The sequence below is a fragment of the Gambusia affinis genome, linkage group LG16 (genome assembly GCF_019740435.1).
Source record: "Gambusia affinis linkage group LG16, SWU_Gaff_1.0, whole genome shotgun sequence".
Taxonomy (NCBI): domain Eukaryota; kingdom Metazoa; phylum Chordata; class Actinopteri; order Cyprinodontiformes; family Poeciliidae; genus Gambusia; species Gambusia affinis.
The window spans coordinates 8,256,000-8,281,014 of NC_057883.1; the positions used below are offsets into that span (position 1 = coordinate 8,256,000).

At 40.1% G+C, this 25,015-nt stretch overlaps 1 protein-coding gene across 4 annotated transcripts in view; it reads right to left on the reverse strand.

Moving 5' to 3' along the window:
* efna2a (ephrin-A2a) overlaps nucleotides 1-25,015 on the reverse strand; it is a 107,746-nt gene that overhangs the window by 52,999 nt on the left and 29,732 nt on the right. The window contains exons 1-3 of one of the 4 annotated variants that reach the window (XM_044142190.1): nucleotides 20,170-23,763; nucleotides 18,317-20,099; nucleotides 18,186-18,232 (exon numbers count right to left, since the gene is read on the reverse strand). The exons of 1 other annotated variant lie outside the window; for it this stretch is intronic. In XM_044142190.1, the coding sequence (XP_043998125.1) occupies nucleotides 18,186-18,232; nucleotides 18,317-18,475 (206 nt within the window). In that variant the 5' untranslated portion in view covers nucleotides 18,476-20,099; nucleotides 20,170-23,763. Of the gene's footprint in view, nucleotides 1-18,185; nucleotides 18,233-18,316; nucleotides 23,764-25,015 lie in introns of those variants that run through there. 2 more of the 4 variants (XM_044142189.1, XM_044142191.1) reach the window with 2 other exon arrangements.

Below are 25,015 nucleotides of genomic sequence, written 5' to 3' on the forward strand. Positions count from 1 at the left end.
AAGTACATTTATTTTGCTTAGATTCCCTGCTGGTACCTCAACCAGCTTTTACAAACTGCTGACATGGCGGCCAGCAGTAATCAATCCACTGACTGTGGACGAACCTCACAGAGCTTCACATCAAAGAAGCTAAACCATCCTTTTAAAGTGTCAGGATCTGAAAACGCATTCTTAGCGCACTCAGCTGCACACATGAAGCCCAAAGTTGTATAAATAAGACATGTTACCTTGAAGGGAGAAACAAAAAAATATATAAAAGTATTAATAAACCAGTAAAATAAAGTGCATAATTGGTAAACTTTGAGTTAATTTTTTTTTTTTTTTTTTACAATTCGGTACTTTTTCACCCTTTTCAACTTTTACCCATATTTAAAATCCATTGCTACTGTTTGTCTACAATAGTCCCTTAATCAGAATATAGACTCCACCTATATGTAGTTTAACTTTAGTATAAATCTAAACTTTCTGTGAAGGCATCAGAGTTTTATCAGGCGACGTTGGTGAATTAACAGCATCATAAAGACAGAAGAACACAGCAAACTGCTGTGGGTGGGAGTTGTGGAGAATTTTAAAGCAGGGTTATGTAATAAAACAATTTCCAGAGTTTTGAACATCCTGTTGACCACTGCATCTGAAAAAGCAGCAATTCGGCTAAAAGAGCATTAGTTGGAGAAGCAGCCAAGAAGCCCATGGTAACGTTGGATTGGAGGAGCTGCAAAGATCCACACTTAAGGCGAGAGAATCTGTTGAGCGGACAACTATTGTGCAGTCTGCAAATCTGCCCTTTATGAGAGGGTGGCAAGAAGCAAGGAATTGTTAAAAGGAAGCCAGAAAAAGCTCCATTTGCAGACACAGCAAACATATGGGATAGGGTGATATGGTCAGATGAAACCCAAACCGAACGTTGTGGTCTGCATGCAAAACATTTGCCTGTGATGAAAAAACCGACACCCTAAACATGATGCTGGTCCACCAGCGACAGGGAAGCTGGTCGGAGTTGATGGCAAGATGGATGAAGCTAAAATCTAGGTTAAAAAAGGAAAAGACCTGTTAAAAAAAATGGCAGTCTCCACATGTGCAAAACTGGTAGGGACAAATCCACAACTCTTGCAGCTGTAATTGCAGTGAAAATTGATTAACTTTTATTTCAACAAAAATATGTGCTGCAACTTTCTGATTTTGCTTGTCGATTTTTTATTTTTATTTTTTAAAAGCACTCACCTTCCTTTAACTTTACAATTTTGTGCATGAATATGTTTGTAAGGTATCTAATTTTTCCAAATACTGGAGTGATGACTTTATTAAGCTCAAAAAAATGGCCTGCCAGATTAACAAGATAAATAAAAAAAAGAAAATACTTTCTGAATTATCTAAGTAAGGCAGCGAACATGCAAAAAGACAAAATAGAGAAATTCTCCAAAAATAAAATTAAAAAGAAAGTCCAAATCAAGTCCGGCGGCAGTGTCATTTTATGTTTTTAGAGGATTAGATGAGTTTGGGAAGAAAAAAATAAAAATAAAAACAAAAATAAAGAAATGCTCTGATGCGTCGCACTGAATCTGTGGATGTGTCTGGGGACCCGCTGAGGAACCCAGGTTTGGAAAACCTGTTTAAGTTTGAGACAAACCCTATGAGAGCTAAACAAAAAACAAAAAAGAAAGAAAGAAAGAAACAATCCACTGTGTATTATATGAGTGAGAGATAGAAAATGTGTAGGTTGCACACATGCTTGTGTATCTTGTGGAGTGTGCAAATGTTTCTATTTTAGTTTTTTATTCTCTATGTGAGGAAGGGTAGAGATAAAGTTTGTGTGGGAGATCGAGAAAGAGAGAGCGGAAAACAGGTGGGGAATGACAGATAGAGATAGAGGGGTAGGGAGTCGGAGAGATAAAGTAATGGAAACAGATTGCTTTAAGAAGCTGAAAGAGATGGAGTAAGTGATAGACCAGGGGCACAAAGAGAAAAATAGGGACCTCTGGGAGCCACTAATTCAAGGACCAGCTAATGTGTGCATCCATGAAGACCCAGAGCTTTCTGTGAAACTACAAAGGAGTCTGCTCTGTTTTCCTCTGAGGATGCCCAGCAGCATTCCTAACACTGTGAGGTCTTTGTTTCTCTTACCCCCACTTTTTCTTCTTCATCTCTCTTTCTCTCCAGCTCTCTTTCTGTGCATCTGCCCACCTCCTAATCCTTACGCTTTTCTTCCGGTGAATTGGCGAGCGTGTCTCTTTTATTTATTCATTTGTTTCTCAGCTCCTTTTTCCGTTATCCGTTCTACTTTTTTCCACCCTCACCTTTCAGACGCTTTATCCACTCATCCTTCTCCCACTCTCTTCATCAGTGCATCAGTGTCTCTAGCGTTGCTGTTCTATTTGGGTTAAGATCAGTGGTAGTGGTTGCTCAATTATTTATGTATGTGAACTGCACGACTGTAATTAATATTCAAAACCTATGGCCTAAAATTTGTTAACCTCCACCATGGGTCTGAGTCAGTTTTCACCTTCAGCATTGCTCACTTAAACAATTGTCGTAACTGTTTATTTTTCAGTTTCGTTCCATATTTTTATTCATTATGTAAAGGTAAATTTAAACTGGAGTTTAATGGGGAGTTCCGACTTCTTGGAGTTGGTACAAACAAAGCCAGCTGTCAGCAACCTGTCAAACCAGTAAGTACAAATAAAGTAGTGACTGGTGTAAAGTGCCCCACTGCAGTCGGCTCCATGACCAACACCATAAAAGTACAAAATGGCAAAAGTGCCAAAAGACAAGCAACCATCCATTCTATCTAGATAACCCTTTGGGTGATTGCTGTGTTTTTCAGCATGTGAGCTTAGATCTTGAGCTTCACCTCAGGACAGCTTCGCAGGTACAGCATGAAAGGCATTTTTAGACAGCCTGGAGGGACTCCATATACAAAGCCAAATCTTCAAGCCAAATCTATATAGATTTGGCTTGAATCGTTTAAAGGATTCCAGGTTCCAAGGAATGTCGTTAGAATAAACACCAGTTCCCGCTGGAAACTAGGCAGTTTTTATACACATTGTTGCTCAACCTCAAAGCTCTTCTGACTGAATGGGAGCAAATCCCTATTGTCAGGTTACAAAGTCTCGTGGAAAGCCACTGAAGAGGAGAAAAAGACTGTTGCAGCAGCCCAACGACGGGACAGATTATTGGATAAGCTGTTAGATAATGAGGTAGAAGCGTCCACATATGTGCTCTGTGCACAAAAGTCAGTCAACTGGTGGGAATCTTTCTAAAAAAAACGGTCTGTAAAAAGAAGTTAGTCGAATTGAATTCAAAATTAGTTGATTAATTGAATAGCTTCAATTGGCAGCAAGTAATTCAATTCGACTCAACTCAATTCATTAAGTTTATCCAACTCAACTTATTAAGAGTGCATTTCCAGTTTATCAAGTAGTTATTTAATGACTTTTATGTCCCCCATTTTGATTATTTCTTCACCCTCTCAATAATTGTTTTACAAGACAATCACTGTTTCCAGTCACGGTTCATTTTTGTGCTAAGCACCTTAAAATAATAATAAAAAGAAAAAGCATATATATTTAATTTCTTCGTGATCTTCAGGTAAATCTGTGAAAAATAGACATAAAACAGCAGTACGCGAGTAGTCATATTTTAGTGTTTAGTTGTGACGTGCAGTAGACAGGTGAAGCGAAGGTTAGGTCAGGTGAAGCATTCGCTGGATTCTTTCCTCCTCGGTCTTAAATCGCTGCTGAAACTAACATCCAGGCTGGGGAATCAGGCCGAGTCGGGGCAGCGCAAAGTTGTAGATGTGAACGCACTGAAGACGCTTTCAAAGACCGTTTCACTGTCATCACCTCCGGTGGTGGTCTGGAGCCCTTTCAACTGGATTAGTTAGTAGTTTGACCACACACCGAAAGAACATCCGCCGTCTTGATGCCACCCCCTTAAAGCAGCGACGTCATTAGCTGGATGACGTCGCTAAACACATCTTCTTTAAACAATGTTAAAGTCAGATCACCGCTGCTGATACTTTAAAATGATTCAAATCTATCTGAGGGAATGATCCACAGACAGGATTACTATTTATTACAAATAGTCTTACGATCTCTGCTGTTGGAATTTTCGTCATTCAAAGACGACGCTCACAATCACAACGAAGGACTACAGGAGAGTGACTTTGTTAGTTTTGAATGTCTTTGGGGCTGATTGTATAAACTTTGGTCACCATGATGTGAAAATATTCCACACTGAACACAAAGCAGGAGCTTATCAGGGGCCAGTCGCATGTTTACGCACCGTTATGCAGTTTTCTGTGCCTGAAAAAGGCGCTTAGACCTGCGACGGAGCAGACAGATACCGCCGTCATTTGGAGGTTTTTGTTTTACGGATAAAAATCTTCCGTGTCTTTGAGCTGACACTGACCTCTGCTGAGTCACACATACATTCTCCTTCACCTCTCCCACCGATGTACCGTCTGGGAAAGACTTGTCTGGCATCTGAATCAGCCAGGATGCGTGGCGCGACTGGGTCTGAGCAAGGCTTTAGAGATTGCTGCCGTCAGATACCGATCACGTGCCGTAAATCATTTGTTTTGTTACTGGACGGAAAATGATGAAAACGAGCCAAAAAAAGCGAAAAGAAAAAAAAAAAAGTTCTTTAAACTCAGAGAGATCCAGATTTTTAAAAAACAAGACTTTAGAGCTGAAAAACAGAAGAATTCAACAATGTGGGACAAATGAAAAAATAAATAAATGAAAGGATTTTGTGATTGATGGTGAAAAACCTTTAGAAAGGTTGAATTTTTATTTGTTTGTAAAAATTCTTCCATTTTCAGGCAGATAAAATCTTGTGCAATGCTGCTACCTTTCCTTGTTGCAATGCAGCAATATTATATGCATGCTTCTAACCTGCTGAAATGCTGCATAACCTTCTGTAACAAATGTTCAACTCACTGTTGCACCTTGTACGACTCTTTAGGAGGGACCTTACTTTATATGTATACACTGTTCCCAGAAAGGGAAACTTAGCTTCTCATTTTTGTAAGCCTTTTTGGCCAGTTTCTATGATACCAGATCCACTTTACAAACGTTTTCCAAGGTGAAGGATTTATTTCTTTGCTCTCTCTCTCCCTCTTTCTTGCTCTCTTTCTTCCTCTCTCTCTCTCTCTCTTTTGTTCCAGTTCTTTGGAAAAGATTTTAAAATATTTATAACCATCAGACAGTAACATCTCTTCATGTTTTCAAGGTTTTTCTTAAAACAGCACTAAGAGAAACATATACGTGAACAAAGTTGAGGCTTGATCCATCCTCCTTATTCTTCATAACACTTGCCACATTTTAACTCATTAACTTTTCATTAACTTCTTCTGTTTCTGTTTTTAAGCTTCGGATTTACGCCTCTATTTTACATTTCAATGAGACCTTATGGCTAAGTAAAGGCTTCCTTATTACTGTAAAAAAAAAACAACCTTGAAAAACAGTTTTCCTTTAAAAGTTTTTTTGTTTTTTTTTAAAGAAAGTTGGACTAATTGGAAGCTAATTAGAGAAATCGGGGCCATGTTTGAATCTTTCTCGCAGTACTGTAGGAATGTGAATGGCCAAAGTGTAATTAGATGAACCTTTTTCGGATTTTTGTCTAGTCACGTATTGCAAATGTTCCTGATAAATCTGATTTAGATTCCTAATGCCCCTCCTCCCCTTCTCTGAACCTCAAAGTCCCCCCCCCTCTACATCTCTAATTCCGTGTATCACTTTCTCACTCTGTTATTCTCTACCTCCTTTTCTTTCAGCAGCAGGCCTCCTCTATCCCCTCAAAACCCTCTCCCCTGCTTTTCTTGATAATCCTAAATCGGGTGAATGGAGATAGTTCTCCTCCTTTGGAATCCCCCTCTTCCTTTTCATTCCCCTCGCAAATCTAAAGCTTCCTTCGCTCCTTCAGTCTGACGCGACGCGAAGCCGCCCATGCACAGGGAAACAAACGCGAAGCACCCGGACGGATGCTTCAAACATTCACGCTGCTCTGACACACAGCCCATAGATGACCGACGAACTTCTATAGGCGCAAATCATCCCAAAGTCCTGCTTTAACCAAGATATTCCAAGCCAATAATTCCGACCCTCCTCCTCCAGTCCTGCATCTCCTTTCACCGCCGGAGTGTCACAAGAGCCAATCAGATTAGCCGTGGCGAGGAAATCAGAGAAGGTTTGGCAGAGTCATCGAGCCTACTTTTCCCTTTCATGTTCCCCTTTCTCTTGTGCCTTTCGCGGCGCACAGACATGCATACATGCATACACAAACACACACCCCGGCACATTCACAGATATACACACATGCAGAGGACAAGAAAGAGAGTTGCCCTGGGAGACAGAGGCCTGGGTGAAAGAAGGATGCTGGCAGTGAAAGGGCCTGACCCATCTTTTGGCGAGCAGGAGCCTCTCATCCCCCCTCTAATGCGCTGAAAGGAACAGTTCAACAATGCGGGGCAAAGCATTCAGGGTGATCCCTGGACCCCTGCACGTGCCTTCTGCTGGGGTGGAGGGAAAGGAGGATAGGCTGCGCATTTTGTGCTTGTGCTTATGTCTGTGCGGGTCTGCGCAGAAGTGGCAGGATATTTAAGCCGTGGGATCTGCTTCTTCGTCTTCTTGCTGAAGACAAAGATGGGAGGAAGAGGGGTGGGAGGGAAGGAGAAGAAGAAGAAAAAAAAGGAAACCCTCTGCCCTTAAAATCTCCTTCGTCCAAAGTGGGGCTTCAATCACTGCGAATTTATATGCAAACAGGGTCATAATCACCATAAATTAAGAACTTCTTTCGGAGACATCTTGTAGGAGATGATGTATGGCATCAACGGGCCCGCACGTTGTGGGAGTTTGGAAGAGATTATTTCGAACCTTTACCGAACGCCGACAGCTCTGCCGGGTGAGAGCTTCTCTGGGAGCGAGGCTTCACCGTGCCGCTGACACCTGTCCGGTCCGCTTAGCTCGCCACGTGTGCAGAGGCCCCGGTTTGGGAGCAGCGGCATCTGTCTTCTGTGCTCTCTTCTCCTGTCATTAAGGAGTAAATAAATCTCTTTGTCCTTTTTTATTTTTTATTTTTTCGCTCCTAATCCTATCTGTTCTCCAAACTCACCAGGTCAGACAGGCCTAATCTGTCAAAGTCTTGGAAACACTCAGAGCTTTGCCACTAAATCCATACGGGGGGAACAGAGGCCATATGTAAATCTATATCAGAGAGAGCATATCTGCCACAGCTAAACTCCGCCTGTGTCACGGATCGATATGGTCTCTGTGTTATATTAATAACTCTAAACGGCGCGGTGCTCAGTCAGCCCTTCATCAAACACCTCTGTGTGGAAAACGAGTCTCCCGACTATCATTTCTCCTCCCCCTCTTTTCCTCTCTGTTATAATCAGTGTGTTGATAACCTCTTTATTTGACGGTTTTTCTGAGGAAGGACTTTGCCAGCAGCTTTTGAATATGTTCCTGAATGTTGGACCCAAAGTGTCTTTGAAAGTTCTTGTTGAGATTTCCATAGCGCCTGGCAAAAATGCAGATCTCGCCTCCGTATAAAAAAACCCAAATCTTTATGTATTTTATTGAAGATTTACATGACGGACCATTTCAAAGTAGTGCATATTTGTGATGCAAAAAGAAAACCAAGCCTCCTATTTAGCAAACAAAGTCCTCTTGTGTGTAATTTAATCTCAGTGTAATGCAAGCTGTTCTGTGAGGGCTCCAGAAGTTTAGCGAAATCAAACTTGTGTTGACCTTTTTAAGTCAAATCTCCACTAAAATTCATTGTAGTTTGTGACTGCAGCATTACAAAATGTGGACAACCGGTATGAACTCTTTTGCAAGGCAGTCTGGATCGCTTTTATGCAGATGTGTAAAGAAAGCAATTCAGGAAAGTTTATCAATAATGAAACTGTTCTCAGTGTTTTTCCATCAGTTTAAGCTATGAAAGCGTAGATATTGGGAGAACAGTTTTTATTTCAAGACATCGTCCCACTTTAGAAGTATAATTTGCAAATATTGAATAGTAAAACATGTAGACATACACAGAAGCTTCCGGAACTAAATTTCTGTGTGCGTAAAATGTTATTTTAGTCTCAGGACATGATGGACTCCACAGTTATATGATGCACCGTCTGACAGCAGCTCGAAATCAATAACTCAAGTTATTGATTTATGATCTTGGGTAAGCCATCAATCTTTCAAGGTCACTGAGACAAAATACCTATGCAGTATTGTTAGACTTAAGAATGCATTGTTAGACTTTTTTTAATTTAAAAGATTTAGTTTGTTTTATGAATGTAACAGGATCATGCAGAATGAGATGTTACAGTATTAAACCCTTCACTATTTCCTGTTCATATGAGATGTGACTTAGTCAGCAAGCGACATTGTTTGGTGAAGTGAAACTCGATAATGGATATAAAGATAAATCTTAATCTTAACAACATGTATTTAAGTTTAAGACTCCTATTTTGATGCAACACAGGGAGTAATTCTTGAGTTTTCACTTGACTTTGGGAATTTACTAAAAAAATAAATAAAAAAGCCCTTCTTTTTTGCCAGACGTATTAAAAAACAAAACAGTAGAGCAGGGGTGGCCAATCCTGGTCCTTGAGAGCCGGTGTCCTGCAACTCTTAGATGTCTCCCGGATCCAACACACCTAAATCCAAGAGCTGAATCACCTCCCAAGTGCAGTCAGGTTCTCCAGAGTCCTTCTAATGACCTCATTATTTGACTCAGGTGTGTTGAAGTAGAGATACATCTAAGAGTTGCAGGACACCAACTCTCAAGGACCAGGGTTGGCCACCCCTGCAGTAGAGTAGCCACAGCATGTAAGACCGGCCCAGGTCTCACCCCGCCTCTCGCCCAATGACCACTGGAGACAGGCACCAGTCCCCACGACTGCGGAAGGATAAGTGAGTATGGACACTGGCCAGATGGATGTGAAAATACATCACTACTTTCAAGCACCAAAGGTTGCTGCTGCGGCATTTCGGTGACACGGTGGAAACAGAAACAGCAACAGAGTAACAGAAAAGATGATACTTAAGCACTGTGAGGACACTGCGAGTTGCTCACCATCGGCCACTGTCAAGACTTCAGACAATAAAGCAAACAAAAGCAACAGAAATGAAGGTTTCTCCGTGGTGTAGTCAAAGCCTGGACTGAAATTTGCTCTGGATGTTGGGTGACCTTGAACAGGGAACTTATGCTATAAAAATTTTTTTTTAAAAAAAACCTCAACAATAATATAATGTAATAACTGGCATGTTATGTGTTTGATGTCACCAGCTATCATATTTAGTCTATCAATAATTTTTTCATATTAGTGTATATCTGCTTGGATCGTCTTGGTCACTTAATAAATAAAATTATAATAAGAACATTACAATTTGATAGTACTTATTTAGATTATTTTTAATATCTAAAATCTAAAACATTTAAGTTGGTCAGAGAAAGAAACAACAGAGAGGAGTCTGTCAGGGGCAAACAGTTTTCCACAGCACTGTATGTTGTAAATTGCAGCTTTCATTTCTTGGCATTTCCAAAACAGTTTTGAACAATACGTTGGTGTAATAAAGTTATACATTAGCTAAAAAAGAGATGTCTGACATGTTAATAAAAGCTAGCACAATTGCCTGATGCCCATTGGGTTGTGTCGCATGCAAACGCTTCCACAGAAATGAGTGAAACTCAAGAGTTGCATAATAGTACATAAACAGCCACCCAGTGCTTGTGCTTTTGGGGTTTTGAGGTGTGTGATTTCCTAAGCAATGAGGTCAACTTTTGTGGCTCTTTAAAGGCAGAATACAAGCCGTCTCCTCTGCCGGACACACACAAAAAGAAAGTACTCTGAAGGAATATTTAATTTGTCAGAGCCAAGGAGACGACGGCGCAGCGCACTGCCACCTGACACCTTGAAGAAGTGAAAGGGAGGAAGAGGAGGATGATGGAGTGAAAGCGGCATCGTGATGCGGGCGATAATCGAGCGAGATAAACGAACCACACTGAAAGAGAGAGAGAGGCGGTGACCATAGGTGGGACAGGAGGGAGGAGGAGGAGGAGGGAAGAAGGTGGGAAAGACAAATTAAAAGAACAGGGCGAGAGGTTTTCTATCCCTCCTCTCAGCGCTCTAAGACTCTCATTAGCAGTATTGATTCATGGCTTTTCGGGTCTTTAACAGTCAAATGCTCATCTCAGACACACACAAACACACGCCCTCCCACACACGTGCAGGTCGGGGTATTATGTTGGGGATGGCTTATGAACTTTTATGCTTCATAAGCCATAGACATAACACTGAAATTATGTGTTTACATAACACTGAAATTTCAGCTCCGGGAAACAGTGAGAGTATTTTTAATTGGACGTCCCAGAAAAAGACTACCTGACAGTTTTCGCAAAGCAGGCCGGATTTCACTCTCTTATCCGATACTTTTTGTTTTATTGCCGTTTCTCCTACTTCACACCATTCGTCAGTGTTTACAAGTGGACAAAGAAGATTAAGTAAGCGTCTTTTTTCTTTTTCTAAAGTACTGACAGGGATGTACTCTCATTAAAGTTATTTTAACAGAGTTGGCAGTTTAATCTTTTGATGCTTCATTGGAATATCTCACATCTTTGCAGCGCTAGAAAGGATATTTTTTTGGAAAAGCCTGTCTTATAGCATGATGCTCCCACAAGCATGTTTTTTTTTTTTTTTGCAAAATAATCCATTTATGGCTCATATGCACCTTCTTCCACATATTTAATCCAGGTGGAAAACTGCAAATAAACTTTTTGTGGCTTCCTCTCAACTTTACTCCTCACCAGTCTTCTGTTTGTTTGTTGATGTTCTCCGACACAGAACAACTTTATGTTTACTGAGGCGAATTTTCATTCTATGTATTAAATATTTGACCTCTGCCTTTGCTCCGCTGGGTTTTATTTTGGAGTGTGTGATTAAAGGCAGCTAAATTCAAATACACGAGGCAACTTTCCAGTAACCTTGGTCTCGAATTGTGAGTGTGAAAATATCATTGATGTATTTTTTGTTTTATATTTTCAGATGTGAATCAGCAAATTAGTAACACCGTAATGGGGAATAAATAACACCGTGCTCCTATTTAAATGTATTTCAATAAGTATCTGCTTAGTAAAAGGATCTAAAAGAGGGCTTGTTTAGTTGCAAAAAAAAGAAAAGAAACTCCACTTACTTGTGTAGCAGGAGGAAAATAAGTACATTCTTAATCAATGCAGTATGTTGGCTATTAACCAGCTGGCCTGTCCACAGACTGACCTTAAGGTGTTCATTTTGGGATGATCACATTTTATAATCCCACTGTGGCGTAATGGATCAACCAATCAAGTGTTTTTTTTGTTCTTTTTTTACTAATACCTGGCTGCTACTTTAACTCATCTTTAATAGAAGCATAAGTGACTCATTTAGTTCTTCAAATACAGTTTATTTCATCCATGATTTATTTTAGTTTAAGCAATAAGACAGTGTAGAGATTAGACTTAAGGAGCTATACAATATGATCAAGGCATTTTTATTATCTCTGGATACATAAAACCCTAGAAATAAAGGATGGTGTATTTTCTCCACCATTGCAAATGTATAATAATATTAAATTAATATGCAACAAATTACAGACAAAGACATATATGCAAATGCCACAGATGCCTACTTAACAAAGAGGTAAGCTTTTTGTCCATACCCCCCATGGATATAAACTGCATGCTCATGTTGGCAGCTAAACCATCACATTATTGATGATTAAGCAGCATGCGACTCCCAACAGCACCAGTCGTTACCAGGAGCTACACCTCTCTAAACTCCTTTATTCGTCTGCAGAGCAACACACAAATCTTCTAAACAGGCCTAGATTGGACACCGTCGCTGACTGGATAATTTCTCTCCCAGCCACACTTTGTGTGTTTGCTGGTAATGGCTATTGCATATTGAGTTGGTTTAGAGAAGCTAACGCAGGCCCCCCTTCCCCTCCGTAAAGACTTATAGTGACAGGAAGTGCAGTAAGACCACTAATGCTCTGTGAACCAGCCGCTTTCCGATTATAATGCGTTTATAGGCCAACACACATTTGTTGAGCACACACACACACGCACACCCGCTCACTCACTCTGCACTGGAAAGCCTTGTTCATGCTCTGCTTCATGCACATATACTGATTTACATCTATTTAATGCTGAGAGAAACTCATTCTGTTTGGACCAGTTTTCATCTAAACTGATATTTTCTCTTCATTTGTGTGTTTTTTTCTTTTTTTTCAGGCTGCGGAACGTTTATATACATTTACATTTTTATGCATTCAAAGGTTGGTCAATGTCGTTTCTTGAAATTGAGGTTCCCTTTTTGACAGGCAAGGCCCGTCTTCTATGCACTTCTGTGAGACACTGAAGAGGAAAGTAAGCAGAAACACAAATGAGCTGCTGATTATGCACCGGAGAAACTAAGTGTGGAGCGAATAAAGAGCTTTATGTTTACGTTTGCAGAAGGTATTTTTAAAATCCAAGTCTGTCCCAGATTTTGTTTTTCATTGCATTTTAAATTCCGTTCCAGCTTTAATACATTTTTTTTTTTTTGGGGGGGGGGGGGTTTCAAAAATAAACAATGAATATTTTGGTATTGTAAATAAATATAGAGGAAATAATGAGCCCTTAGTCATCTAAACTTTATAAGACCACACAAACAGTGCAGCTCATGAATGCTTAAGCACCCATAGATAAACACACCGCAGCGGCATAAAACGTAGATACAGCACACACACACACACACACACACGCACACACGCTCAGCACGCGAGTTTGTATTTCTATTCATGCAGTCATGACTTCCACTTATACATAATTTTTACATTTTCCCTAACCCTAACCTTAACCCAAACCTAACTCACACCAAACCTCTTAACGCCAAACCCCCCACCAGGAGGTCCAGTGTATTAGGACAAAGCTTTGGTCTCCATAAGGCCCACTGGTCTTCAGAGGGTTAGCAAATATGCCAGAAATGTTCCTAAATAGGAGAGCTAGACAAGTACACACACACACACACACACACACACACACACACACACACACACACACGTATGTTTCCTCCAGAGGGGTCCAGAGGTAGCTGGCAGCTGTTCTTTGTGTTCAGAGCCAGAGAGATGGAACAGTGTGTGTGTGTCGGTGGGTGTTTTCTCCGAGGTGGTAGACGGCTCGGTCTTAAAGGTCTGGAGGATGGCCGTGACTGCAGCTCCCAGCGGGGCAAAGCATGCAGCGACGGTTCTATAACGAACACCGCCTGCGGGTAAACCCTTCCTTTTGTGGAAAAGGCAAGAAAAAGAAAGTTTGTTTATTTGTGTTTTCACACTTATCTGGTCTTAAAATGCTTTAGTTCAGTGCAACCACTCAGAAACTGTTTTAAGAATTGTATAGTTGTGTAACTTATAATTTATGATAACCATAAGTTATCATAACTTATAATTATGAATCATCGGATCCTCGATGGTGCCGAGAGCCAGGAATGTGCCATACAGGTGGACCAGATCTACGAAGCGTTTCGTGAGAGATGGGAAGGTGGTGGGCTTAGTCTTAAACTATGTTTATGGACTTTTAGTTACGCAAAGTCCTTAAACTATGCATAACATAGAGAAGAAATCTTACTCTTATTAAGTGGACATTGTAATAAGCAACAAAAAATCTTCCCTTGAAAAAGGGAAGATTTTCTCAAACCCACTAAATGCGTGTGCTATTCTTATTATCTTTCACGCTTTACTTTCACTTCTCCTGCCTTCCTCCTTTTCAAACACCTTTCATGTTTAATGTTGCGCCTCTCTAGTAACAGCCTGGTATAACTACGGTATGTGATTTATGTAGCTTTGTTTTTTGTTTTGTTTTTTGATACAGTCTTCCGTTCTCATTTGGACGAGTTTTCCATATGTGGGTAACGAGGGAGGACCATGAAAATCTCACTTTTAAGGACATCCTGGTGAAAATACCAGCTCCACCAAACCACACAGAAATACCTCGCATGCATATAAACACAGTAGATGATTGCAAAAAAAAAAAAAAAAAAAAAAAAAGTGTAATCAAAACAGTTTTCTTCCAGTTGTTTGATTAACATTTAAAACGAATTTAAACTTCCTCAGTGGTTTTGCTTATGTCATTTTTTTAAGCGAATTCAGAACAAGTCCCTGACACAGTTAATAATACTACTGGAAATTTCTGTCTTGTTTCGTCTCCCCCGCCCCTTTTGAGAATGTAACGTGTTGGATATGAAGACAGAACGGCAGGAGTAGCTTTGCAAATGAAAATTTAATCTTCGTACAGCACAGACTTTCTAACGGTTTGCTCACAGATTTCCGCCTTCCACCGTTTCTCTCCGATTTACTCAAAAGGAACTTGAGTTGTCTTTTGCAATTCATTACGAGTCCTCCGGTCCTCATAATCCGCACTGCGTGGTTCTGAAACATGTCACACCTCTGCTCGTGTGTTGCAGACGTGCAAAAACTGACTGCTGGATTGGGCGTCTTTAAGCTCGGTGAGCACACTGCAGTGCAGTCGTGCTCTGCTGCTCTCTCATAAAATCACGACTGTACAGTGAATGTGTTTGCTTTACTGATTCCAAACTTGAACAAACGCATCAGAGAGCCTCGCGGTGCCACGCATCCTCCTGGAACGACGTCTTCTGAGAGTTTGGCGGAAAGGAGAGCCGTTTCGTATGGAGTGTGCCAATAAATGCAGTTAACTGTGAATACTAATGAAAGGCTTTTGTATCGCAATCACTTTTGTTTTTCTTTCCAATTTAAAGATCTGTCGACACGGTGCTGCAAGATCATGCAAGTGATAATCTCTCACAGAAGGCTTGGTTTGAGGTAATAAAACAAACGCAATGAGTATAGCACCCTGTGGAATATTTTCTCATCCTAAGAGAACTACACTGAAATGATATCAGCGATTTGGTTTCTACTTAGAATATTGAATCCATAATTTCTGAGCAATTCTTTTAATGCCTCTGAGAACAAACTGGCAGTGGGGGGTATTTTTGAGTGAGAAACCACTTAAAACATTTCTCACTCAATTCACTGTGAAAAGGTTTAAGGTGCAAGAAAAAAATTAGGCATGACATTCATTCTGAAGCATTCAAAATAAAGTCAGGGGGGAAAATTGGCAGCATTTCTTCTCTTCTTCATGTTCTTCTCCTTCCTTGTTTTCGATACTTTGCAGCTCGTTCCTGTTCTTAGCCTCGGCTCCATCCGCGATTCCACTCGATTCTCAAGTGCTCCATCTGGGATTTCTCCCATTAAGCTAGATTTGTCCAGGCGAATTTCAAACGGGTCAATCAGAGAAGCTGACTGCGCTAATTTAGAATCATCTGCCTGCAGTCACAGCAATGGCAGCCGAGGAAGTGAAGGAAGGCAGAAAGACTAATACTGACCTAAGAGAATAAGTTATAAATACAGAAAGGCCAGAACACACTGAAGGAAAGAACAAGTACGGCAAGACATTACCAACACAAACAATGGGAAAGAAATGAACTAAATATGGCAAGACCATTGTAGCAACAACAACAAACTCAGAGGTAATCAAAACCAAAACACCCAAACACAACATTTCTCAGCTTTGGCCCACAAGAAATCAGAAACCTACGTTTGTAACGACCGCATCATGAAAAGCAAGACTTTTTATTCGACAAATCCAACATAATCCTTTGGTCATGACTGCTTTGAGTGCATGTGGAAATTGAAACCACATTCGCTAACCCCGTGTTCCTCAGCCCCAGTCCTCAGGGACCGATTCCCTGCATGTTTTAGATGTTCCTCTTCTGCCACACAGGTGACTTGAATAAGTAGGTGATTATCAGGCTTCTGAAGGACTTGACGGCACGCAGAGGTCATGTAGTCATTTGAATCGGGTATTTGCAACAGCAGAAACACTGGTCTAACCCCAATAATGTCAACTATGGAAAGGAAAAAAAAACAACAAACAGTCGGTTCGCAGCTGCCGATATGAAACTAATATCTCGAGCTGCCTACTGTTAAATCGTTTTCTTCCTCCAGATTAAAAGCAACGACCTATTGGACACGACTCGCTGTTTTAGACTATCTAATTAGTCAGCAGAAAGAGTCAAAAGGGAGAGAAAGAAGGCTTTTCCAGGACACTGATGATTTAATAACACTCAGTGGCTCAATGAGATAAAGCGATTCGAGTCTGTGATCTGCCTCTAATCCACATCTGATAGCGCCAATAAATACTAGAGCTCACGATTGAGGTTGAGAGGATTTCTCCGTCTCCAGTGACCCGGTTTTTTTTTTTTTATGTCATCATTCTCGTTGTTCTCGCTCCACTTTTTTTTTTTTGTCAATATAATGGGGAGTTATTTAGTTACAGCAGAGAGGGAACTCTAAATTGACTTGTCTCCTGGATGCTTTTTAAGCATCTGCCCAGAGTCTGTATTCCACTCTGTCCGCTTGCTTCTGGCGATATAGGGAGCATCTGTACAGCTAGGAGTGCAGAACAAGGTATCATTTTTCAATAGACAGCCCTATTTCCTTGTATCTTTTTCTGGCTGCTCCCTTATGTTTGCCGCCCATTAAACAGAAAGCGATTTAGTTACATTGACAAGGAAACTCTAAACTGGCAGGGGACACTTTTCCCCCTCCGATGCATTTCTTGGTAGATGTTTTTCTTCCTTCCTTCCTCTTTACATCCTGCATGGGCACATAGAAAACAATTAAAGAAGTGGACTTCTTGCTTTCAGGCGACTATTTTAGGGGCCTTGGACATGACAGGATGGGTCTGTAGTGACTTACAGGGACTCCGGTCACTGTGAGATGTCGCTGTGGCTGCTTGACAAAAAGGGTCACTCTAAATGTAAGGACAAATCTGTCTGGATTCAAGAGCAGAAAGCTAAAATGTCGGTTTAGCTGTAAATGATCCAAAACCTTCGTAATTTTCTTCTAACATGCAGGATACTGATTTGTTGGCCCGTGAATGGATCAATATCGTCTGTATGGACTTAACATAAAACAACTTTCTGACAGGTTCACGGTCAGATTTGTTTTTATGTGTCTATTTCTCATATTTCCTGCAGTACTAACAGATGGTTCCCATATTAATTGTTCCCTAATATTTTAGCCTCAGACAGCTAGAGCAACTACCTTCTGCTATGGCAATCCTATGAAAACCCCTTGCTAACAGTTTAGCCCATAGGCTTCATAAATGTCACACGAGTCCTTACAGCAGCAGACATGATGCAGAAGTCTTGCCAGCATTTTAGTAAAAAATAACAGCTTTATGTTGGCTAGTACAAGCTGAACTTGTCCTAAGTGTAACTCGTAGCTACATTTCCATTTCCCTCCCTGCTGGTGGTAAAGCTAATCCGAGTTATTTTTGGAAAGTTCTCTCCAAGGAAAGTATCAGCCGTCCTAAAAGTGACTAGAATTTGCTTGATGAAATTATCATCTAATTTTCACAATAAAGCAGTTGACATTGATGCACTGATGACATTGTGGAGAAGTTTGTGAGAGCACAAATTAACTTTCTACTCTCAATTTTTTATTTTTTTTTTTTCTCTAAGATGCAGGATACTGATTTGTTGGCCCATGAATGGATCTCTATTGTCTGTATGGACATAACATAAAACAACTTTCTGACAGGTTCACGGTCAGATTTGATTTTATACGTCTTATTTTTATCTCTTTTTTAATCTTTTTGTCTTTTTATTTTGCAATTCACCCAAAAGTCCCCCAAAAGAGAAATGCAGCGGGAGAGTAATTGGTTTGTTTCTTTTTTCAATTTTTTTTAAAGGTTGCTCTTTGTTCAAATAGAAAAAACAGGAATCTAGTGGGGATTTATTTAGTGAACTGACTAATTTTAGACAAAGAAAATCGGGCAATTTTTATGTAGTTGAAAAACGGAGGGGTCCCAGCTGGAAAGCGCTCTTGTGGAAGCAGGACTGGGCTTTTGGATGGGCAGAAGCCCACAGCTGCAGCTGCTGCTTGCATTATGTGCATTCCCGCTGGAGTCTCCAAAAGTCTCCAGCAGCACCAGAAAAAGTTGCCAGATTTGTCTCTTGTTGGCTTTTCAAAAAGAGTCTCATTGACCTGACATACTGAACCTCTCGGTAGTTATGTATTTGTGCCACTGGGCATGTCTGTTCATTTGTTGTTGTGTGTTTGTTTGGTGTTTTTTTTTTAGCTCACCTGAACAACTGCACTCTTCTCGGTGAAATATACTTTTCAACACAGTTCTATAAAGAGAGGCAATCCCCAGGTTTACCCACTGTCCACTGAAATGAGGAAAATAAAAAAAAGGGAATATAGTGTTTGCTTACCAGAATATCAATGTAGCTTTTGTGTCCCAGAGAGATAAACTGATAAATCCATACAGGAAATTTCTCTCCACAAACTTTGCTGTTGTTTTTCTTCTTCTTAAAATCTGATTGCTCATTTTCTACATTTGCTACATAGCACCACCTTCTGGCTGGATACATTATTGTCCCTGATGGCTTTGGTGCAGCTGGACTTTCACAGAGACGTCCAGTAAATCTTCGTCAGCAGGAACAGAGGATGAAATATTATATTGTGGGTTGATGGTGGCGATGGAGGTCGGAGTTCGGCCTCCGATCGGTGGATTGTTGGTATAAAGGGCATTTCAATATTACATCAATGGTTAGCCGAACGGTAGAGCAAGATAACAGGCAAGAAGCAGGCTTTAACGTTGTTCGCCAAGGTGCACCAAAATGTGAAAAAGCATATTTCAAGCCAAAACATGTTTACCTAAACCTGATCAGGCAGTCTGAAAGAGCAACCTCAGAAACGGACTTAATTCTCAGCAAAGCTTTGACAAAACATTTTAGCTTCAACTCAACAAAAAAAGAAAAAAAAGCTACTCACTTGTTGAACTGAGTCCCCTCAGATGGACTTTGCCTTGAGACCAGCATCCAAAGGTAGTTTTATATTTTTACAAAAGACATGCGTCCTCCCATTCCAGTTAAAGCCAGGAGTCAAGTGAGGAAGATAAAGTACATATTCGCTTATGTTTGACCGATTTGTAGAAATTCTATGGTGTATATTTTATAATCCCCACACCCGTTCCATTTCTTTTCCACTGAAATAAGCATAGACTTTCTACAGCTTGTAAAAGCACTAAATTAACTTGCAAACACTTTTTTTCCCCAGTTTCTGTTGCTCCTTGCTTTTACTCCCCATTAAATAGAAAAACGAGGCACTTGTACTGAACACACCATTTGCTTTATTGAATAAAGTCAACCATGGTCCTTGGTTCTCCTAAGGAAAAAAAAAAAAAAAACCTCAAAGTGATGAAAAAAAGAAAAACCCACCAATATTCACAGATATGAAGCAGAGACGCCGAAGCTTTGAAATTGCAAACATCAGTGCAGTGCTTATATCTAATGCATTTCTATCACTAACTGCACTTTGATGTAACTTCCCCCTTTCCACTCCTCCCTTCGCTGCCTAACATCTATTAAACAGTGCTACAGCAGTACCAGCAAGTTACTCTAAATTAACCCAGACTTTTTTTTTTCTTTTAATCAAAGCATGTCCCGTGTGTATTTTTTTCCACCCCCCTTTCCTGCTCTGTGCAAATTTTATTAAACAGTGAACCAGCAAACTGATTTCAGCTGCTACTAAGACAGAGTGAAGATAGAAAATGTGCTTTTCTCTTCATGATTGAACCACCTTTCAGTGTCCCCTTTTTTTCTTTTTTACTCTGTCTTCTTCCATCATCCTGCTGGGGGTCCATTAGCGCCTCAGCTGTCTGCAGCAGTGTGGGTAGTGGGCTAAGCTCTGCATGTAATGCACTGTTCTTGTTTGGGTTCCTTTTCTCTTGACACGGACTCAGCTGGCTGGTCCCAATGCTCACTTACTCTTCAGAGGAAAGAGACTTTATTCCTGCTTCTTCTTTCCTCTCTTTGGTCAACCGTTCCTCTTCTTTCCTGTGTTTGTTTATGCATGTTCTTTATTTGGAGAGTGCTGTCATATTTGGCTTCTCTTTTGCCCATTCATGTGTGTTTGCATGTTACTCTTATGATGTCTTCTGCTCTTGTCTTGTTTCTCAAACCACGTGGTGTCTTATCCTAGAAATGTAGCAAACTGCAAACCTGTTACTTTAATGCATCCCTCACTATGCAAGATTACATTAGTGCACTTACTGCTGGCCTACCGTAAGCTGCGTCGCCAATCAATCCTAACACAACACCAGCAGGAATAAGTTGCACCCTAAATAAAGACGACAAGAGAGTTATCTACTACAAATATGATATTAACTGATTATAACTTTTGAATATAATATTGCTTCAAAAGCCCTAAGTTGTCCCTTGAAGGTGAAGTTGTAATACTGCAATATAGCAGCCAGGGTTAGGAACAGGGTCAAGGTCTATTTAGGGTCAATTTAAAGGCCCTTTAAGTTGAAATTGTAATACTAAAACTTAAAGGTCCTTCGAGGGCCCTTTAAATTGTAATACTACAATATAAATATACCTAGGAGAACCGGTGCAAAATGGTACTCTCAAAGAGCTTAAGGATTATTAATTAATCCTGGACACTTAAGAATAAAATGGGAAAGCACTGAAAAGCTCTTCTTTAAAACTATTAATCTTATCGGATTAATTTTGGATGCATTAACAAAAAATGCCTCATTTTAAATTTGAGACACATCAAGGTATGTCTAATTCAAAATCTAGTTGATATCTTAGTTGTTGAATCCACACTAACATGGATAAACGTAACCAGATTTCCCGAGGTGTAATGTCCATTATTAGCTACTTTAACCATCCGTTAGCTTTACTACCAATTTTCCTGGTTTGCTGCTACTAGTACCGAATTTTTGAGGAAGGATTTCCAGTCTAGTCCTCATTATTATTCCCTATCAACTTGGACCTTACTCTACTTTAATACAGGCAAGTCAAGTTATGTTTGCATTACTATAAGCAGGAAGCTCTGATTAAAGTTTCACTTACTTCACTGGGTATCTCTCTTGGGAACACCTTGTAAAATGCAGAGTTTCTTTGAGATGGTGTTTGTCTTTGAAAGTAGCATCAGTCATGTTCAATTCACTTTTCTACCACCTGCCTGCCGTCTTAGGTTACGTTTAATCAAATGTAATCTGATTTGTGTCACATCTTCATTTACAAACTCAGAACTCATGAGAAGATTATGCTTGTAGAGTTTAGATCGGTCCTAAAAAGCTAGCTCGACTTGACCCGAGCTCATAGACATTGTGTCCAACTCCAATCTAACCCGACTAATAAACTAAGTGAACCCAACATTTTATTTTAAACTTCTACCAGTTTAAAGTATTCCCAGACTTATTAGTGTAACTTTTTCTGTTTTTAGTGTTTGACTAACATCTTCCAGCACCATTTTGTTTCGTGTTGCAACAGCAGGCGAGTCAACTTGCATGGGTCCACCTGCAGTGTGTCTACCTTCTGCACCTTTCTTTCTTTCTTTCTTTCTTTCCTCAACAGGGTACGTCTCCTTCTCTATTTAGACTACAGTAAATAGATTAACACAACTTTATATTGTGAATTCTCATTCAGTTTGCAGTGTGCTGTAGATGCTGTGGGCTTAATAAAAACGTGCCAGAATAAAATGAAACGCAGTCCCACACAAAGAACAAAACAACATTCAGCTGCAAGCAGATTTTGCCAACTCCTCAATGAATGGAGATGCATAAAAGCAATAGGAAACGTGTTTAAAGGAGCAACTGGCAGGTAAATTACATTTTTAATCTGGTGCTTCTGAATCCCAATTTCCTGCATCCCCTCCCCTTTCTAATGCTGCCCTGGACAACTGCCCATTTCAACTGTAAAACTCAATTATACGAGCAAGCAGAGAACATACAAGTACTTGGAAAAAAAAAAAATCTAGTATCCATTGTTTAGTGCAAACTCTAAGGCTAGAGACCCTGCACCCACTCAGAAAAATGTGTTTCAAGGCTTATCCGAATTTTAAATTAGCACGGATAATCAAAAGTGTGGTCAATTCTAAAAACAAGGCACGCTACATAAAAGAGAGACAATAACAGAGTTTAGTAGCTCATTCCGCCCCATTAACTTTCCGTTATAAATAAAGCTTTTACATTTGTGCTCCTCGCTTGAGAGTGATGTTTTGTTAACAAGCCTGTGATTCGAAACTAGATGATACCCAAAAAGACAGACTGGTATGAACTGGCGGTGACCAAACATGCAAAGAAAACACAAATGACTGGAGGTAGTCCAGCCATTTTCCATTACTTATTATGAGATCTCTGGACTTTCTTCTCTCTCAGTTCCAAATTCGGCGTCAAACGAGCTGCTCAAAATTGTGCTTTTAAAACAAAAATATTGTAAAAACAGCAGTATTACTAGAGTTTAGTGAATCCCTTGGCTCCCTTTAACCCGTTGTGATAAATTAAGATGTAATGCGGAAGAAGTATTTTTTTGATTAAACCATATAGGATGGGCCCCGAGGGCATAAAATCACAGTCTGAATAATGAAATGAAATTATAATCTACTGATCAGAAAATAATCCATAAGTAGTTTATGTTCCTGAACTTCTAATGTTGGAGAGAGATACTGAAAAATATTTTTTTCCCCCATGGGGCTTATTAAAGACTAGAGCAACAGACATATACAGAAAAATAAATAAATAAAACATTAATAAAAAATAAAAAAGGTTTGGTGAGAGTTTATCAGGGGGTCTAAAAAACAAAAGTGTGCCATCTGGTGACACTGCAGCTCTGTTCTCTGTCAGATATGGCTACATATGGCAGCTTGGGCAACGTGGTGATTGGTTAAAGCCAATATCGAGTTAGTGCGATGCACTCTTTATTTTCCATATTCTCCGTCCTGTTAAAGCCTCTCCGTCTCAGGCCCCCTGATTCCTACTGAGGCTGAACATTTTTCAAATGTAGGTCACAGACATACAGTTAAAAATTAATAGCAGTTTACCGAGAAAATGGATTGTTTGCTGCCATTTTTCATTCGGCTGTGTACTGACACACATCTTGAGGCTGTGTTTGTTTAGGTGTTAAGTTGTCGTGAGCATTATAGGTGTGCTAGTATTCATTTTCCAATGATACACCTTTGCCATATCTGATATGTCGTGATTGTAGTTCTTGTGTAACACTTAGTCGTCATCCTGCTGGAAGGTGAACCCCCTCCTCAGTCTCATATCGATTACGACTAACCCACGTTTTCCTGCGCCTTCCTTATCATTACAATGTCTTCTTTATTTTACGCAGGTTTCAGCGTCTTGGTTCCTAAAGACTTACATATTGTGTGAGCCTCTAGGGTACTTAGTTAATGCCCAGCTGATAGACCAAATATAATATTTCCACACACAGCGTGAATGCATGACAATGGAAATACAATACTCTCACAAATATCTCAGTCCTGTTGCAATTACAGTACTGCAAATTTTGATTTTGGGATGATTATGTCAGCGCTACATATTGGGCCACTGTAGTCAAAAAGCGTGTATTCCCTACTCGCACCCAATGACTGATGGAAGAAGGGACCACCCCTCATTACCTTAAAGCATAAGTGGGTACAGGCAATGGATGGATGAATGGATCTTACAAATCTAATGGTAAGACGCTTTGAGCTTTACCGTTCTCGTCCAATAAGCATTTTTTAAATGTGTATTGTCTTGTCCTTCTAAAAGTTACAGGGCAATGATATTATATTCACTTTTCTAAAACCCCATTAATGGTTTAATTACGTCTAAAGTGCAAAATCAAAAGAGGGAAGAAAAGAAAAATCAAAGAGAAATGACATCTAAGAGGTGGTTTTGCTGAAGTCATTCCTGGTGTCCTAGGCAACTACAGGCCGACTCAAATTTGTGCTTTTTTTTCCAGAGCAACCACCTGCTCGAGCAGCAGCACGCAAGACTATCAGGCTACAGATGTCTGCAAGAGCTCAGTGCCCAAATTCTTTATTTTCACATCTGCAGTTTTCAGAGCACCAGCGACTCCAGAGAGATCATTATAAATCAACAGACTATCAGAGTTTTGCAGGAAACACTGAAGAAATGGAAATTACGCTCCCTACATAGAGCAGCGCTGCGCTGTAGGACCTGTAAACAGACTTTGATATGCAATACCACTCTGTGTTGTTCTTTATAACAGACTTCAGCAACATGCTATTCCCATGTTTTGAACTGTCAGCCAAGAAATACTCAGCTGAAGTATTCAGATAAAGGACATGACATTAACACCACATATCCATACACCTGAATTGTTTTCCTCTTTTGTTCTATCACTCCAACGTATTCCATTTGGTTTTTGTGTCACAAAGTAGCGGATGATTGTGAACCGAAAGGAAAAGAAAACAGGAAATGCTGCAGGTCTTCCCATGGATCTTCAATTATGATATAAACTTTGACTAGGACACGCCAAAACATGGATATCTACACAATTCCCTTGCACATCTGTCTGTATGTTTTGTGTCATCTTGGCTGAAGACAAACCTTCACCCCAGTTATGGCCTTTATCTGATTATCTTCTATTATTGCCCTATATTTATGTCCATCTATATTTCCCACAACATCCAGATAGCATGATAATGGGACAGTGTATTCGAGGCGATGTCACAGATGTTTTACTCATATATTCGTCCACGTCTGCATGTAACCAAGTCTGTTCTGACTGGAGGACAGTCATTTGTTTATGACATCATTTCATGAGAAACTTGATTCTGGATTTCATCTCCTTTCCCCCCACCCCCAACAATAGCTTTCCTAATTCCCTTCTTCCACCAAAGCCAGATATGTGGAGTGAAAAATTAATAATTCTTCTGACAACAGATGGGACAATTATTGTCCTTCCTGGACTGTGGCTCTGAACAGCTTTTATGGAGTTACCATGAGCCTCTTGGCTGCTTTTCTGATCGGTGGACTGTCATAATCTGTTTGACTTGTGCATTCTGTGTTTTGAGCTACTCCTCTGGTTTATGATAATAATTAGTGTCCTTGCCTTTATTCTTCTACTGCTCGGTCATATTTAGCTTTGTTCTGTTTTTGTGCTACG